General features: G+C 39.3%; 1 protein-coding gene across 1 annotated transcript; it reads left to right on the forward strand.

Annotated features, from left to right (window-relative positions):
- The first annotated feature begins 14323 nt into the window (after positions 1-14323).
- LOC139802760 (octapeptide-repeat protein T2-like) lies at positions 14324-15040 on the forward strand. Its single transcript, XM_071758230.1, has one exon. It carries the CDS (start codon positions 14324-14326, stop codon positions 15038-15040), a length of 717 nt encoding a protein of 238 aa, XP_071614331.1.
- Positions 15041-15959: the final 919 nt, after the last annotated feature.

Consider the following 15959-nt stretch of genomic DNA (forward strand, 5'->3'; position numbering starts at 1 on the left):
ATAAAAATCTACATTTTAAAGCCCTTTTATTGGATTGTTTCACTGTTTACCTTTGGGACTTTACAACATCGGATTAGAGCTTGTGAATTCCAGACTTCTGTTGAACTGGATTCCTCAAAGGCTGACATGTGGCAATGGTTTTGTTTTGCTTACTTCCCTGTCAGCAGCAGTTTTTAGAACAAATGGAACATGCAACAGTCAGTGAATGACTGAGTGAACCAAATATCATCACAGTACCACTCACACATAGGAAAAGGATAATATTACAGTTAAAAGGGACAAAAAAAAAAAAGATCTAGTACTCATTTACTCCGTTACCCAATGGATAGTCCATTAGTTCAACAGCTGATATGAGGCCAATTTTGCTGATAAATCAAACTTGCTTACATGAATCTTTAAACTGAGAGTTGCTCTAGAAAAGAAAATGTGATTTTACCTTTCTACATTCCCCCAGTGATTGGTTTAAAGCAGCTGTGAGGCATTGCACATTCATAATTGCTCACCTCTGATTCTTCTCAATTCTTTGAAGTTCCTCCCCCCCCCCCAAAAAAAAAGTGCAGCTTTTCTCACAGAACTCTTACTCCTCACTCTAAATTTAAGATATTTTTTTCCTGAATAGCTTTGTTAAATCACTGCTGATTTTCCAACATCTGATACCCAGTAACTGGAAACTGAACTGATTTAGATTACAAATAAAGCACACTATTTTTTCCATGTGGATAATCAAACCTTGAACCATTTATCTACAAGTGTGCCAAATTCTCCACCACTTGGAGTCTCCAAATCAACACATTCAATCTCTTAAAAATCAAAGTTCTAAAGCATCCAGGGACCACAATATACCTGATGCAAGACTTACTGCAGGAAATTCTAGTTCCGTTACACAGCAGAACAGACAAAATTATCATTATAGGGTTATTTAACCTTAGAATCTCTTCACAAGCCCACATAATTATTGGGGGGGAAGACAAGGAAGTGAATGTAAAACAGTAAATCTTTTGTATGTGAAAGCAGAATAGGGAGGCAGAATTTGGATTAAGTTAATTCCATTTAAGAACAACAGCTCAGAACTAATAAAAATTAATTGAAAATATACCACTATTTTATACTGGGTGAAAGCAGTAAAAGTCTTAACTATAAAAAATCCTCACTGGTCTTGAGAGAGTAGGGTTGGCCTGGGAGGTTTCTGCACACCCAGAGAGCTTGGCCCATGAAGCTCTTAGAACATTAATATGACTGAAATTATTTTTAGTAAGGACAAAGAAATTACAAAAGGAACAGACAAATAAATAGCTATGCATTCATCAGGTTTAAAAAAAAGCTTTTATGAAGAAATAAAACCTCAACTTCAAGGTTGAGGGTTGTCCATGGATATCCTTTTCATGAATTACATGGAAAGTTATCTTAGCTAGGCAAAAGGCACCTCTGAAAATTTTGAATTTTTTTCCTATTTCTTTGATTAACATTTTCCCTTATGAAGTGTCCTTAGAGAATAAGGAAAACTACTAAGAAAATGTATGTGGTTCTTCAGTTCTCAGACTCAATATATGAATTTACTTATTCTTTAACAAACCAACTCTGAAGCAATGCAGCATCCTTTTTTTCCCAAATGATGCTTGTCTAATAAACAAGAAAGTGATTAGGAGAGACAAAAAAACCTGATCTGCTGAGTGCAGTGGTCTGGAAAATTGTGACAAAACAGGTTGGTAAAACATGTCAGGATAAATACAACTCTGAAAAAAAGCAATCCACACAAGCAGTGGTCTGTAAACTGAGTATATTCCTGTGATCTCTACCCTTTTGGTTATTAAACCCCTTTTACATAGCTATTAAGAGACACTGTCTCTGCTACAAAGCATCAGTAGAAAGGGGTCTCAGAAGTGCCAACAGATTAAACTAAATGCCTGGTTTTGGCTGAGGTCATTCACCATTCTTACAACTCTGAGTTAGGAGGCCAGAAGGAGACACTGTAGGGATTTATCTGACATCCCACACTTGAAAATTTCTCATAGCATTTGAAATAGAGGACAAGTTTAGTACAAGAGCATCAAAATAGTTCACAAGAGTCAGAAAGTTCTTTAATTAGGAAGTGACACCCACCCCCATGAATCTCTCCTGTGTCTTATATTTTACAGATAAAGTGCTGAAGAAAATGGTTTTATTATGTTTTTTTAATTAATAAAAAATGACATACAACTCCCTGGCCAAGCTCTCAAAGCACAAAACGTGTCCTGCATCATCATTTTCTGAAGACACTGTAGTCTTGAGAACATACATTAAAATAGTGCCAATTTGGAAGCTGCCACGTGTTTATCAAAATATAAGGGCATAATCCTAACTGCACATAAACTCCTATTCCTTCCTTTCACACAACAGAGAACAAAAATATTACGTGTTAATAAGGTTAACACTTTTGGAATACATAAAGTTTGAAAAATAGATGTGTAAGCGACAATTCTTCTTGCATGTCTGCTAGATGACAAATAGAGTCCCATCTGCTGAAACTAATGTATTTTTTCTCTATTGAAATAAAACCATCCTCTTCTTCTATTTTTCAGAACTACTGTATCCTGAAGGTGGTGTTCAATTCCCCAGATCACTTGAGTACATCCTTACAGGTAAATTGACTTCCACAGGGCTTGCTATTAGATGTGCACTGATCTTACTGAGTACTGAACACTCTGTTGCTTTGCTGGTCCCTCTTCTGTACCTCCAGGGCATGTCACAATCACAACTGTATTTATTTGAATATTTACCATTAACGTGGCACTTGATACCTCAGATATGTTTGATAAAGACATTGAAATTGTCATGCTCAGTGCCCTTTTAAGAACATAACACCCATCTAAGAAGACAAACAAACATAGAAAACAAAAAAAAAAAAAACCCAAAAAACCCACCAAAAAAACCAACACCCAACCAAAAAAAAAAAAAATCCAACCAACCAAACCTCACATTAATCCCTCTTATCATCAGTTCCAGCAGTTACCCTTACAGTTTTCCCAAGGTTCATATTATTTAGATTTCTGTGAGTAGAATGAACTTTGGTTTTTTTTCTTTGTAAAAAAAGGAGCAATTAAGACTCAAAAAAACCTGTCAAGTGTCCCATCTTAAATGACAATTTCATCTTGTGAGTAGAAAGGATATAGCTTCAGATGAAATGTCTTTAGGGAAATGGGATGTTACAGGTGGAAGAAAATCTGTCTACTCTCCAGTGCACAGGGAATTGCAAAAATAAATAAGGCTGGACTGAAACCTTAGCCTGAATAAATAGAGGGCTCTGTTTACCTTATCTTTTACATACAACTTCCAGGGTTGTAAAGCTTTTTTCTCAGTGTGGAGAAACAGTCCATCCCCTGGGATCTCCTGAGCCCCATGCCATGAAATCTGCTCTCCCTGAAGACAGTGACAGAAGACAGGAGGGTACCCAGGGCAGATGTTCCTGTAGGATACCATTACTTTGGTCACATTTCTGTTGTGGAACCTGCTTTAAATAACAGGCTGTCACTGTTGCATATATTCATGTGTTTTAAAATGAAGCATAATGAACAGGTTGATTACAGTTACATCTTCTACTTTGGCTTCAGCATAATCTGTGGATTCATCTGCAGCCTTGACCTTTGCAAAAGATATCTGAAAAGGCTGACACCTTTCTGATGATTACAGTGCAACATCACAATACCCTGAAATTCAATTATCCAGTTTTCAATTAGATTCTTTCTTTGTGTATTTATCTTTTTTGAAAAGAGCGACTTGAAAACCCTAAATCAATCTTTCAAACTTTTAATTGAAACCTCCAGAAATACCTTTACTCCTCACAGTCAGGAGGATAATGTTGGCCAATAGCCCAAGATGAGGCAAACTGATACTTGACCTGACCAGGAAGGGAGCAATGAATCAGATTTTCACACTGACAACATCAAAACTGGGTAAACTGGGGTTAAAAAAAGCAAGCAAGTAAAAATGCATTATTTTTCACATAAAAAATGTAGTTTCAAAGAGAAAATAAAAAATGAGATATGATTTAATTGAAGTCACTAGACTATTCCCTACATTATACCATGTGTTCGTACAATCATTCATGCAAATAGGTAAAATTCAAAAAAATTAATAGTTTCCCAACAATTTTTAATGCATTTATCTCTTTTACTATGAATCATATACAGAAGTTGCAGAGGTCTCAAAAAACTAATTACATCCATGCCAGATAAAAGAATGTATTAAATACCACTTCATTCATCCATTAGTTTACAGAGTTCATTGTGAAAAAAGCCACAGCAACTGGATAATGAGCCAAATCCCATTTCCATTCTTTTCTGCAGCAAAATCCCCTTTTACTGGGACTGGTTTGTCTCTAGTATTCCATTTGCAACTAAGCCAGAGCCCAACTCATGGGGGTGATGGGAGTAAAGCATTCCCCAACCTGAGCCAGAAAACTTTCAGGTTGTTATTAACAACCATATTCTCAAACTAGATTTTCTTCTTCCACAAATATTATTAATCCTAGGGCAGAGAAATAAGTTACCAAAGCACATAGATAAGAAATATGCATCCAGTATTTAAGATAAAGTCAGAACCAAAATTCCACCATCATTCCTTCTCCCCAGTCAGCCAACAGAGTTTTGTAAGAACCTCCAGTTCTATAACTACAGGGAGCTACAGGTAAATGACAATAAATATTTGCAAGCTAGCATCAAGAAAAGAATAAATGAGAATGAGACTATGTGCCTAAATAACTATCCCAAGTGAGTTGGTCACAAGTTACACCTACACCTCTAACCATTACACAGGGAATAGAGAAACTGGTGGCTACTGTATACTACAAAAAAAACAAAAGCAAAACCCAGACCCACAAAACCAAAACCAAACAAAAACAAACAAAAAACCACACCCCACACCAAAAAACCCATAGCATTGAAAAATGCATAATTTTACAATTACCAGCCTGCACCTCCAGATCTGCCTTACCAACAAAAAATAAATGCCAGCGACACAGGGGCTAACAAGTGTTCATATAAATTTTTTTATGGCTTTATTTACAGAATTAAAACTTCTCCTTTGAGACACTGCAGCAGGGAAATAGAAATACATGGTGTATGAATCATAAAATACTTTGAAGAGAAATATGGATGTGCCCCTATAGCATAATGTTGTTAGATAGATTTGTTTTAGCATTTAATGTTAGAGTGGACAAAGAAAAACATTATTGGGCAATATTGTCATCAGATTATAAGTGTGAACTGTAAATTACTTCAGCCCAAACAGAAAGGAAACCACTGGAAGTGTTTTATAGCACATCATGTTGATGTGCTATAGATATAATGAAGTGTTTTCCAGCCCTTAAAGAAATGCCATATTTTATGCAACTTCTCTGTTGTGCACCTCAGGGTTACATCTAACAGAGTCCTGTATATAAGCATTTTTAGACAAAACACATTTCTTGCTTTTCCTATGAAATAAACCTCCTTACCTCTCCATTTACAGTACTGATTCATGTCCTGATTTCCCTAGGCACAGCATCTACTGCAGTTCAAGGACAAGTGAATCAAAGACAACATGGGGTTCTGATGCAGAAATTGTTTTCCAGTTGAGACTAACCTCATCGGAATGAATTAAAGTCCTGATGAGCTAAACAACACTGAGACAACTAGAAAACAGTGAAGTGGGATGATTTTATAATATCATCTATATGGAGTGTAAAATAAAAGCATCTAATTTATTAATATTTCATTGATTTTTCTCTCATAAATAAAGAAACTAGCAAATTCAGTGGACAAAGTGGGTGTAATAAAGCAAACTACATAAGCCACCACAGCCTGTGAAAAAAATGAATAAAAAAGAATCTTTAGGTAGTAAAAAGACCTACTTTAATAAGTCAGCTCTTTAAGATGCTGATATGGCATTTTAGACAAGTTGCATGTCAGTGTTCACTGGATAAAAAAAAATTTTGAAAAGTTATGAGCAGTGGCTCCAACCCAAGCTGTCTGAGCAGGCTACCTGCTAAATGAGAATGGCATCATGACACTTCTGCAGAAGTGCAGCTTCCAATAAAGTTTCAGATTCATTTTTAGCTCTTTTTTGTTTGTCGGTTTTGGTTTGTTTTTCAGGAGGAACTCTCACTTTAACTATTATTTCATCAATATGCATATCTACCTTTCATGTTCCACGTATGGGTATGGCAGAATTGCAGTTCCAGGAGGGAAAGAACCTGGGGATTGTGGGGCATTTTGAACCACCACAAGAACTGCAGCAAAGCTTCTCCTTTTCCTAGGCACCAAATTAGTGTCATGAAGAAAAGAAAGAAAAACAACCAAACAAAAAAAACAACACTCCCCCCTCTCCCTCCCCCAAAAAACCCCACAACCCCCCAAAACCTGCTTTCTCCCTGCTTCTCTGAGAGGATGGAAAACTAATGGAGGACATAATGGCAACAGATCATAATTTGTTTGCATGCAAGCCTTTGGAGAGAGAACATTGATCAGGAATCTAATCATAGGCTGCTGCAGAAACAGTGGAGCAAAGGGGCAGATTGCAAAGGTGCATGCATGTTCCCCCAGTAAATCATTCACTAGCGTGCTGCACAACTGACCATCTGGAAAAAAACCTTTGAGTTCCTGCTAGGAATGTCCACATCCCTATCCCTTCCCCCCACATCCCATTTGCAGGCAAATATTATTCAACAAAACCTAAGAATATGCCAGAACCTCAGACACTACCAAGCCTCCAGTGTCTCAGAATGCTGGCAGTCAAGCTTTAAAGATGTCCCTGAGAATTTCTGGATACTGAAAATTTACCAGTTAATTTACCAGCTAGAAGTTAGCGTATGGAAATTTTTACTTATTGCTCATCTTGTAGTATTTTACAACAAATGAATAAAAAGAACAGTAAAAGGAAAACAACATATTAACCTTAAATTTAAAGCTTTAAAATTTGAGGTGGATGTTGATTTAAGTCAGATCAACCTCTCAGCAATTTCCATGTAAAAGTAGGTAGTTCTGAGCACCATTTTTTGAGAGCATTTGTCTGAGCCTTTTTCTTTCACATCACTCCTACCCTGTTACCCTTTCTACTTCTATATTTAGTTGATACAGTTTACTGTGTTGCTGCTACATCAAAATGGTACTTAACTTGTTTTCATAAGCCTTCTGACAGTGGAAGAAGTGGCACAATAGGTTACACAGAATAAAACCCCCAAACAAGAAACACTTATACAGGGCCTTTTAAGCTTTGCTTGCATCTGAGTTTAATGGAACAACAGAATCCTGAAATGCATGAGTGATCACAATGGGCACAAAGTGCTTGCAGACAAACTTAGCACTCTGTGGGTCAGCACTGAATTACTGTGTTTGAAACAGCTTTTGCATCAGGCAGTATGACACCTAAGTATCAGATAACAAATGCATAAATAACAAATTTCTATGAAACTTAGTTTCACATAATTTATATAAAAGTTTTCTTTTAGCTGCTTTCTGTGCTGTAACCTCTAAAAGGAGTCTTCACATGGACAAACACTGCCAGTCACCTACCTGCACAATATGGTCATGGTTTGTTTGTTCTAGGAATATGGTCATGGAAAGTTTGTTCTAGGTATAGGAGGAATTTTTCTCCTCCCTTCTGTATAATTGTTATTTGGCACTGATGCTATAGGATTCTTTTCTATTTTTCAGGCAAAGATAAAATTACTTGAGTGAAACATAGATCACAGGATAATCTTTCAAGCCTAATGCAAAAATGCATATCACTAAACTAATCCAATATAAATATTAAACCTGCATCTCTGTCAAACCATTAGTTATGTGTTTATCACCTTGTAAGTCACTCTTCAACAGTCTGCAACAGCTTTTTACTCATGGAAACATCTGGTCCCACAGTAATGGAAAAGCCTGGACAAGAGGTAGTTGACCATAATCCCCTAACAAAAGACAGGTGACATCAAGTGCAGGAACAAGTTTCTTTTCATATTGGTAATACAGAGGAAGAGAAACTCATCACTATCAGAGAGTGTCTGAATGGAAGGAATAAAAGATTCTTTCATTACTCCCTGCACGACTGGGGCAGTGACAAGGAGACATGTTTGGGTTTTTTTTGTGGGAAGGATGAGATGAATTCCTTGTAAGACAAAGACACTTCTAAAACTCTTAAAATTGTGGTGTTGAGTCACACTAAAAAATTATAGAAACAGGTAGCTTGCTCTGGAATTTTCAGACTGCAAACCGGGTCTCCAGTTCTGTTCACAGGGTTCATACAAAGTAACTTTTAGCTTAACTAGAGGATTTGTTACATAGAAAGAAAATATACTGGTTTGCAGAATTGTAACTTTTTTTTTTTCCCCATACTTACTAGACTTTTCACAGGTTAAGCCTGTATAGCCAGCCAGCCTATGCTCTCAGAGGTTTAATGCCACAGCTTGCAGATGCAGAGAACACAAGGCTTAAGCATATGTCCATGTAGCCATGTACTCTCATAGCACATCCTGTGTGATAAACTACTATATTATTCCTCTCTTCCTTGTAGTTATCAGAAAAATTGTGCCTTAGTTTTTGCATCCATGAAAGTCCCCAGTATCTGCTCCAGTAATACCTTTGATAGGTGGAGAGAGGCTTGTTCGGTCTTCCACCCTAGGAGGGTTGTAGTTTCAGTTTAAAACTGTGGCCAGAAACCACCTCAGGTTTCTCAGGTCTGGCCTGGTGTTCAAGGGTCAAAACAGAGAATATAAATCACAAGATCTACTTACTGCATCCTTGGCAAACTGGAGCAAAGAGTGATAAAAATCCACTAGTACTTTAACATTGACTGGGCACTTATCTCATAGAGGACAGAATAGAAGAACTGGCTCTTTCCTCAAAAGATACACTGTCCAGTTAAATCAAAAAAGGGTTTTATACACTCTGTCAAGCTTCACATACCATGTAACTGAGGGTACAAGAGTTAAAAAAAATTATTTCAGTCTTCTGCAAGAATAAATATGAGTCAACACTAAGGAAAAAAACCCCAACACTTGACTGTCTCTATCTGCTGAGCCCTTGGAGTCTCACACAAAGTTTGCCATTCATGCCTCTGTCCACAAAGTCTCATTTTGTTCTCTTATTAGCAATAGTAGCTTAAGAAAGAAGGAGCAGAACAAGGTATAGCTGAGTTGACAACTGATAAACTCCAAGAAGTGTCAGTAGAGGAAAAAATGAGACAAAGTAAAATTTGGATTTCACAGTCTTGACAGTGTGGATTTAAGTTTCCTGTTACAAAGGTATTCAAGATCACATACATGCTGCTAGAGCAAATAAATTCCAGATTTGCTATACGCAGACGTTCCCATGGAACATAACCTTCTGATCTATTGTGTAACTTCCAAGGTTGTCCCACCAGGTAAAGAGGCAGCCCCAGCTACTGCATTATGAACTTTTTCACATGAACCAGTTTGACATGTGGATTGTGAAGTACACTGTTAGTATCCCAAAACTAATTTCTGTAATTTAATAATAATAACAACAGTATTCTATAGATCTGATTAGATATCAGATTCTATATAATCAGATTCCATAAAACAGATTAGAAGAGTAACCTTCCATAATCTCTTTGCAACACTGATATACAAATTTTTTAAAAGTACAGTTTTATCAGTCCCAGTATGAATATCTAAGTTATGTCCAAACTGCTTTACAAATTCCCCAAATTTGTATATTTTATATGTATACTTCATATAAATCAGAAAGACCCTTCAAATAAAATAGAGCAAAATAATGCTGTAGATCAGGTTTTCAGGAGGTGCAATGTGTCAGACTGATAACTGCTAATTTCTGGAGATACTTCTGAATACTCCAGTAAGAATACTTTTGGAAAATTATTGTCTTCATAAAAACGTGCAGAAGTAATAAACCCCTGATATTAGCAATAGAGCATCTGTTAAGTAGTCTATTTTTTATTTTAGAATAAAGTCTGAAAAGAGGTCATGCAGAGTTAGTGTGTCACAAGTTACAATACATTTATTTCTCTGTGAAGTATAAAATATTTACTGTACTGTAATATGGTGCCTATATTAAGTAATTCTATCAAAGCCAAGACACACACAAAGTTTTACAGATTTCCTGAGAAAACACCAGCATAAATCTTAGCCTTCTGTACAATTAGCTAAATCAGGCAACAGACCTCACACCACTTCTTTGTTTTTTAGGACAAAAAGTGAAATGGTGTTTCTTCAGGGAGATATTGCTCAGCTATATATTAACACTCTGGCTTTCAGCTCTATGTAACCTCATTAATTTTACTGCTATCCTGCACCAAGACCAAATGTCTTTTCAATTACATCAACCCAAACTGACTTTCAGGTAATAATGGCAGTGTAAATAGAAGAAAAAAAGCCCCTCTGCACTAAGTCAGCATCTATGTGGACTTTCTAACTTTACCAGTCATAGATTAAAAAAAACCAAGCAAACAACTATTTCACATCTGGATGTAGCAGGAGCTATGGAAGAACCATCACTTGGAGAGAGCCAAAGTCACCTCCCAGAGATATCTAACAAGACTACATGAAAAAAGTATTCATGCTTGAACCCTTAGGAATTTTTAAGCTAAGACATTAACACCTACTTTTCAAGAAGCTTAAACCAATTGAACACTGTTCTTCAGTAGATGTAAGCAAAAATAATATTTTGGTTATGGTTAAGTGCTATTCTTTGTCGCCTTACACCAACAATTTGTAGTATATGTCTCTTATTGTATGTAACAATTCAGCAGCTGCTTATTGCTATTTGCAGGTAAATAATACAGTGGCTATCAAACAAATTGTTTCAGCCACAGTGTTCCCTTTCTTAACATCATTTTAAGACTGTATATAGCATTTTATTTCATAAAATAATCAGCCTAGTATTCTTTGTGAAAGCACAACAGTGAGAAACATTGAAATGTTGTATAATTATAATGGTTATATTATGAAAAGCCTGATATTCCATTTTACTCAGTTCAAACAAAGGTTTTCCTAAGAAATTTCAGAAAAAAATGGAATGTTTCATTCCTGTGTACTTGTGGACAATTGTGCTGGTCTAAAGGCTACAATATAATCAAGAATATTTAACATTCTTTTCAATTTACCACTTTACTACTGCTATTATAATTTAAGCTGCCTTCATAGCTAGGATAGACTGTTTTAGAACCAACATCTTGATTTCAGATATGCCCAGTCAAATTTAAAATAACATTACAAAAAATAACACAGTCATACTCATCTTACCTGCTAAGAGTATTTGTGAGTGTTAACTAAAAAAGTTCTCAGGTCTTAAATTTTATCAGTTCAGATTTTCTATCACTTTTACCAATAAAGAGTAATAATAATAGTAATAATACAGTAGTACTCTACATTATAGCAAATGCATCTGGTCTGCCAGGGGGCTTAAATAGGGGTGAGCCTTAGCCAAGCCAGAGTTCCTTTCAGAGCTCTGAGAACAATTATCTTCCAAGCACAAAATGAAAAAAAACTCCCCAAAGTAATCATCAATAATGTCTTTGAATTTCAGAGTAATACTTACTCCTTCCAAAACTCTGGAGAATGGTTACATGCTACTTCCAAACACGTCTTCCCCCTTGACTTCTCTTATTTGCCCTCAGGTACTATTTGAGACATGCAATCTCTGCTCTCCAGCATACAATCAACCTCTCTGATCTTCCTCAGAGAAAATTAAAACAACTTTCTTATCAAAGACAGGTCTAAATACTCAGTTCCTCACACATTTGCACTATGGACCAGGAGGAGTCAAGGTCAGTCTCATTTCAAGTGTGTTTATTTCCCTTAAGTACAGACATTCAATACCACAGCTTTTTCAGGAGATTCATTATACCTGGAATTTGCATTGGAAGAATGGAAGCAGAATGGAAATTTTGCATGTAGCTCCAAATGTGTGTCATTGCAGTTAATCATGCTCTGTCACAGAAATATTTTTCTAATTAAAAAACTGTCTTCAACAGGCTCAAAACCTTTTAAAGGGCTTAAGGAACCACTACTTCTTTTCTCTCTTTCCCCGAGCTCAAAACTCCTTAGGTGCATTTTCACTGACATGGTTAACTGTGTATTGCTTCAGTACACAGTTTAGTTATTTTGATAATGGGCCCACAGAAAATACTGCATTTATCTCTGTCAGATATAGAAGATCTTTATCAAGCTGATTGGGGCTTAAGTGGCTAGCAGGAAGACAAGAAATGCAATAAACAAGCACAGATTGAGGGATTGTTCACAAGGACTAGGACCAATCATTTCAGCTGATAGAATGATCAAACCATATCCTCAGGCAGCTTGAGACAACTTACTAAAATAATTGTTTCAGCATGAACTACTCTATTCAACAATACCAGGAGACAACACAAGAATTTCATTAATATTTGTGATAATTTGTTACAATTCAGATTACAGATTTTAAAAAGAGCTTCCAGAGAGCCTTGCAACATTGCATGGATTCAATGTAATTATACATAGTAAGTTTCTAAGCTGCTACAAAAGTTGTGATTCTTCACAGTCTCATTATAAAACAGAATAACCAGGAGATAAAAGGAGAGACCAGACATTAAAGAATAAATTCAAAAGGACAGGTCACAAAATTCCACTGATAAAACTCCTTTTGCAGTTCTGTTGGGCATCTCAACCATATCCCTTTGCTATCACTGCCTAAGTGTGCAGAGGAAAATGAACTCTAAGTGCCATGCAAGGATGCATAAATGTGCTTCAGCCACCAAGGCAGATGTGGGGCCCCAAAGCAATACCTTCTCTTTTGGACATCTTCAAAGACAAAAGTGGGGTTAATAATTAATCTATAATTAACCTACGATGGCTCTAGTTCGTGCCTACAAACAAGTCTGAACCAGCTTACTAGTGACCTCAAGATTCACAGCTTATCAGATTTAAAGGCAGAGCAAGGGACTCTAGTACACAATATAACAACTTGGAGTGCTGAGACCAGATGTGAATATAGTTTGTAGGGTGTAAAAATAGAAACAGGCCCTAATTATCAGTGGCTTACAGAAAAGGACTTGTCAAGAATTTCTAACACCTGTTAGAAATTAAAAAAAAAAGAAAAAAATTTTTACAGGTCAGAAATCAACGGTTTATTGCATGAGGAGTCCTCTATGTCACGGGGCTGTGTTGATTTGTGGATTTGTAATGAATTTTTACTCCCCACATGAATCAAAGGAATTGCTCCTCACATCAGCCTGGAGAAGAAGAGTACGAGGGGAGACATCATGGCAGCTTCCTGCTTCCTCACTAGAGGAGGAGGAGGAGCAGGCATTGACCTCTTCTCTCTGGTGACCAACACTAGGAGCCAAGGGAATGGTAGGAAGATGTGCAGGTTAGATGGGAGGAAAATATTTTTCGCCCAAGGGCAGCTGAGCAGTGGGATAGGCTCCCTAGGGAAATAATTTATGGCACCAAGCCTGCCTGAATTCAAGAAGAGTTTGGATGATGCTCTCAGGCACCTGGTGTGATTTTTGGGGTGCCCTACACAGGGCCAGGAGTTGAACACCATGATCCTGAGGGGTCCCTTCAAATTTAGGAGATTCTATAAATACCCCTGGCTCAAAAGGCCACTGTGTTCTGCAATGGACAGAGTCCAGGCACAGAAGGACAGCAAAATACCCATTACACGTGCAAGGCACTCAGGAGCACTTTGAGGCTTCAACGTGGATGAATTTCCCAAGTTTTAACCTTCTAGCATTAATATTTGAGTTTCGTTTTTGCACGATATCTGGAGATAGAAGAAACAGAGTGGCAGGGCCTGATCCCAGCCTAACACCCTAACAAAAAGGGAACAGATGCACACGTACATACACACACACACAAAACATTTATAAATAAGAGTCCCGTGTTAAAATAAAGCTATTTACAAAATCCAGACTAGACTGATTTTTCTCTCACAAAGAGCTACCACGCAATATTTCCCTTTAAATTATGCATCTGGGATAACATAAAACATTTGCAGAAAATTAATCTAATTCTTTCACATACACAACTACATCTCGAAGTGCATTTCTGTCCAGCCCAAACCTGATGATGCAGCAGCCTCTGTCACCACTGCTTAAAAATAAAATAAACTCTGAGGTCCCAGATGAAGAAAAAACTTGAGTTACTATGCACATAAATCTACATTAAGCACTCATGATCAAAAATTCCTACCTACTTTATGTTACATTTTGGGTGCAGAGGCGTCGGCTGCAGAACCCTTCTGAGGAGAGCTGAGGCGCTGCCTGGTCCGGTTCGAGCTGGTTCCAGCCGCCCCTTGGCAGGGCAGCGTTGAGCCCCTCAGCCAGGCTGGCGGCAGGGGGAGAATAAGGGGCAGGAGGGAGAATGAGGGGGAAAAGGGGAAAGACGAGGGCGAGAGGCGAAAGACGAGGGCGAGAGGCGAAAGACGAGGGCGAGAGGCGAAAGACGAGGGCGAGAGGCGAAAGACGAGGGCGAGAGGCGAAAGACGAGGGCGAGAGGCGAAAGACGAGGGCGAGAGGCGAAAGACGAGGGCGAGAGGCGAAAGACGAGGGCGAGAGGCGAAAGACGAGGGCGAGAGGCGAAAGACGAGGGCGAGAGGCGAAAGACGAGGGCGAGAGGCGAAAGACGAGGGCGAGAGGCGAAAGACGAGGGCGAGAGGCGAAAGACGAGGGCGAGAGGCGAAAGACGAGGGCGAGAGGCGAAAGACGAGGGCGAGAGGCGAAAGACGAGGGCGAGAGGCGAAAGACGAGGGCGAGAGGCGAAAGACGAGGGCGAGAGGCGAAAGACGAGGGCGAGAGGCGAAAGACGAGGGCGAGAGGCGAAAGACGAGGGCGAGAGGCGAAAGACGAGGGCGAGAGGCGAAAGACGAGGGCGAGAGGCGAAAGACGAGGGCGAGAGGCGAAAGACGAGGGCGAGAGGCGAAAGACGAGGGCGAGAGGCGAAAGACGAGGGCGAGAGGCGAAAGACGAGGGCGAGAGGCGAAAGACGAGGGCGAGAGGCGAAAGACGAGGGCGAGAGGCGAAAGACGAGGGCGAGAGGCGAAAGACGAGGGCGAGAGGCGAAATGGCGGAGAGCGAATGAGGCAAAATGGCGGAGAGCGAATGAGGCAAAATGGCGGAGAGCGAATGAGGCAAAATGGCGGAGAGCGAATGAGGCAAAATGGCGGAGAGCGAATGAGGCAAAATGGCGGAGAGCGAATGAGGCAAAATGGCGGAGAGCGAATGAGGCAAAATGGCGGAGAGCGAATGAGGCAAAATGGCGGAGAGCGAATGAGGCAAAATGGCGGAGAGCGAATGAGGCAAAATGGCGGAGAGCGAATGAGGCAAAATGGCGGAGAGCGAATGAGGCAAAATGGCGGAGAGCGAATGAGGCAAAATGGCGGAGAGCGAATGAGGCAAAATGGCGGAGAGCGAATGAGGCAAAATGGCGGAGAGCGAATGAGGCAAAATGGCGGAGAGCGAATGAGGCAAAATGGGGAGAAGCGATGAGGCAAAATGGGGAGAAGCGATGAGGCAAAATGGGGAGAAGCGATGAGGCAAAATGGGGAGAAGCGATGAGGCAAAATGGGGAGAAGCGATGAGGCAAAATGGGGAGAAGCGATGAGGCAAAATGGGGAGAAGCGATGAGGCAAAATGGGGAGAAGCGATGAGGCAAAATGGGGAGAAGCGATGAGGCAAAATGGGGAGAAGCGATGAGGCAAAATGGGGAGAAGCGATGAGGCAAAATGGGGAGAAGCGATGAGGCAAAATGGGGAGAAGCGATGAGGCAAAATGGGGAGAAGCGATGAGGCAAAATGGGGAGAAGCGATGAGGCAAAATGGGGAGAAGCGATGAGGCAAAATGGGGAGAAGCGATGAGGCAAAAAGGGGGGGAGAAGCGATGAGGCAAAAAGGGGGGGAGAAGCGATGAGGCAAAAAGGGGGGGAGAAGCGATGAGGCAAAAAGGGGGGGAGAAGCGATGAGGCAAAAAGGGGGGGAGAAGCGATGAGGCAAAAAGGGGGG

This window comes from Heliangelus exortis, chromosome 14 (genome assembly GCF_036169615.1).
Source record: "Heliangelus exortis chromosome 14, bHelExo1.hap1, whole genome shotgun sequence".
NCBI lineage: Eukaryota > Metazoa > Chordata > Aves > Apodiformes > Trochilidae > Heliangelus > Heliangelus exortis.

Coding starts and splice junctions, on each gene's coding strand:
- LOC139802760 (XM_071758230.1), top strand. CDS start 14,324: ATGAGGGGGAAAAGGGGAAAGACGAGGGCGAGAGGCGAAAGACGAGGG.